The sequence below is a fragment of the Saccostrea cucullata genome, unplaced genomic scaffold (assembly GCF_032062105.1).
Source record: "Saccostrea cucullata isolate Sc308-1 unplaced genomic scaffold, CSIRO_AGI_Scuc_v1 ctg16825, whole genome shotgun sequence".
In the NCBI taxonomy this organism is placed as follows: Eukaryota; Metazoa; Mollusca; class Bivalvia; order Ostreida; family Ostreidae; genus Saccostrea; species Saccostrea cuccullata.
Window position 1 is genome coordinate 1 of NW_026940662.1, and position 2,500 is coordinate 2,500.

At 39.0% G+C, this 2,500-nt stretch overlaps 1 protein-coding gene across 1 annotated transcript; it reads left to right on the forward strand.

Annotated features, from left to right (window-relative positions):
* Positions 1-777: 777 nt before the first annotated feature.
* On the forward strand, positions 778-2,157 carry LOC134255950 (uncharacterized; the record flags this gene model as incomplete). Its single annotated transcript, XM_062738551.1, has 3 exons — positions 778-873; positions 1,035-1,238; positions 1,341-2,157. Coding segments are annotated over 3 exons (1,020 nt in total), but the record flags the coding sequence as incomplete, so codon positions are not given.
* Positions 2,158-2,500: the final 343 nt, after the last annotated feature.

Here is a 2,500-nt window from a genome sequence, read left to right on the forward strand (position 1 = left end):
CTGGCCCTTTCCGGTCCCTGGGATCTTTTGAAACGTTGACAAGGGATTTTCCCTAAGACTCTTAACTTAATCACAAATAATTGATGACAAATGATTGCTTGAAATATGACCCATGCATTTGGCACCACCTGGTGGTACCATTAAAGCCCCTTCTGATAGCAGCAAATAATCATCCTTGGGCCCTTCTATCTTGCCCTAGTAATTTTGATCACTTTATAAATCATGGGTATAATACCTGCCTGTAATATAAAAAATGCTTTTGGAACCACTTGGTGGCACCACCACCACTTATTACTGATAGTGGTAATTTACAGTCTTATAGATTCATTAAGTTGTCCCAGTAATAATGTTTGAAATATACTTCAACCTACTTTATACTTGTGCCATATTTCGGTTTACAATCGTTATATTAATCAAATTTCAGGTTAGCTTATTGGCCCTGTCATAATCTTGAGGTCCCTGAAGGAGCTGAGAAGGGATTCTTCCTGAAGGAGTTAACCATTTCCAAGTGCTTGTTTGTTCAGATAAAAATTATAAAGTAATTTATTTCTTATTTTTCGGTTTAAAAAAAAAATTGTTCAGGTGAGCCTTACTGCCTCTGAGGATCTGATTTATTATGTAATTAATTGTTGCATTAATTTTCTAATCATTAACCATTAATTATCTAAAATAACGTATTAAAACAGTACTGCGTCTGAGTACTCTCAGTTCTTTGATGAATTTCCTTATTGGCTGCTAGCTTCTACGCGCTTAGTGGCTGCTGTTATTGGCTGCTAGCTTCAGCCTGGTTGGTTAGGCTCCTCCGACAAAACCCAGTGTGAACTTTGTCACTTCAACTTCGCCATGGAGAGGAGGCCCAAACCATTTTATATGGTAAGTCAAGTTAGAAATTCATGTCAGTCAGTTAAATGTATATGCATTAATAATCTTATGTTTTCAGTATCGACACTAATTAATTTAGATATTAGAGAGTAAGACATTAACTGGTTTGACGAAGAACATCTAATGTGAGCTTACGGTTTCTAACTCTTCAGTATTTATCCAACCCTGGTACTGTGGGAGACAGATGGCGCCTTGTGTTTGATATAGTGTGTCTGTGTCTTTTGTCGCCCACCACGTTAACAGTGGTGTCCCTGTGTATTTACGGCGCATCCTTATACCCTCCCTACAGAGCGGAATTTGTGGGTCTTTTAATACTAGGAATATTCCTGTTAGTTCTGTTTTCCGTGTGGTTGGGGGTAAGTATTCCAAAAGTGGTTCTGAAAAATCATTTAATGAGACTGCAATGTACACAAGACCTACTTGATTTGACTCCTTTTCCTTCTTTCGGATTTGAACAGATATGCCTACGCATGAACATAACCAAATGGAAAGAATGGAAACAATTTAACCAAAAAGTAAAATTGAAATGTAGCCCACCAAAGGAAGACAACAGGTACACCCAAAGATCCCAAGAGGCGGGCTTACAGTCCACAGGAAAAGCTATAACAAGACTGGGGTCACAGATGGGGATGAAGATAAGCAGTATAGAAATCAAAGTAATAACCCAAGGCGAAGACAACAGACCTGTCGCAGCGTCAGATGACTCTGTAAGGAAGAAACCGCCAAGAAAACGAGGCATGGCGTCTGTTTCACGACCCATCCCCCCTATCTCCAACATTTCTCAGTATTATCATAGGGAGGGTCCATTTGTCCCCGAGACTAGACAGAGTCCCGCTAAGTCAGACGAAATCCCCACAGAACAGTGCGCGAGGAATTGCATCTCATCCTCATCCTCCAGGGAGAATTCTTCAATAGGCCAACATAGAAGAAGGTTGACCCCTGTATACCGGGGCGGACATCATAGACGGTACTCCAAGACATCTTCTACAGAGGAATCACGATGTCCCGAATCTCTTTACAGTTCCTCGTCACGAGAAAACGGGAGTCGGATATCTAGCACACCTCGCAATATGCCCGACCCACAGGCCAGGTTATCATTCCCAGTGCATGAAGTTAAATCGCCTGGAGTGCATGACTATAATTCGACTGTTGTGTATCCTCAGGAAAGATACATCTAGTTATTAAGAAATATGTGTTAAGCAAAATACTCTATCATATCTCGGCATGTTTTTTAGTGATTTGTTGTCATTGCAGATAAAGAAATGATAGAATTTTCATTTTTTTTATTTATCATATCTGTATATTAGGTGGCAAATTGATTTTGCTTTGTCCGTCTGTTTGTCTATAGAAAAAAACTAATTTTGATATAACAGATAGTGGCACATTCATATTTCAACATACACGTATTTTACCGTGCGATACTTTGGCCAGCTTTTCAAAAACTTTTAACGTTAAATTGGTCTTTTGAACGGTCGAAATCAGGTCTTTTATCAAAATCTAATTAAAATTAGATCTTCCATTAGCTTCCCGATCTTTTATATGTTGCGAGGACATGCCGAAAAAAGTCGGAGAGCAATTGAATTGGCTTTTATAAATGAAATCTGTATTTTCTTTTGAC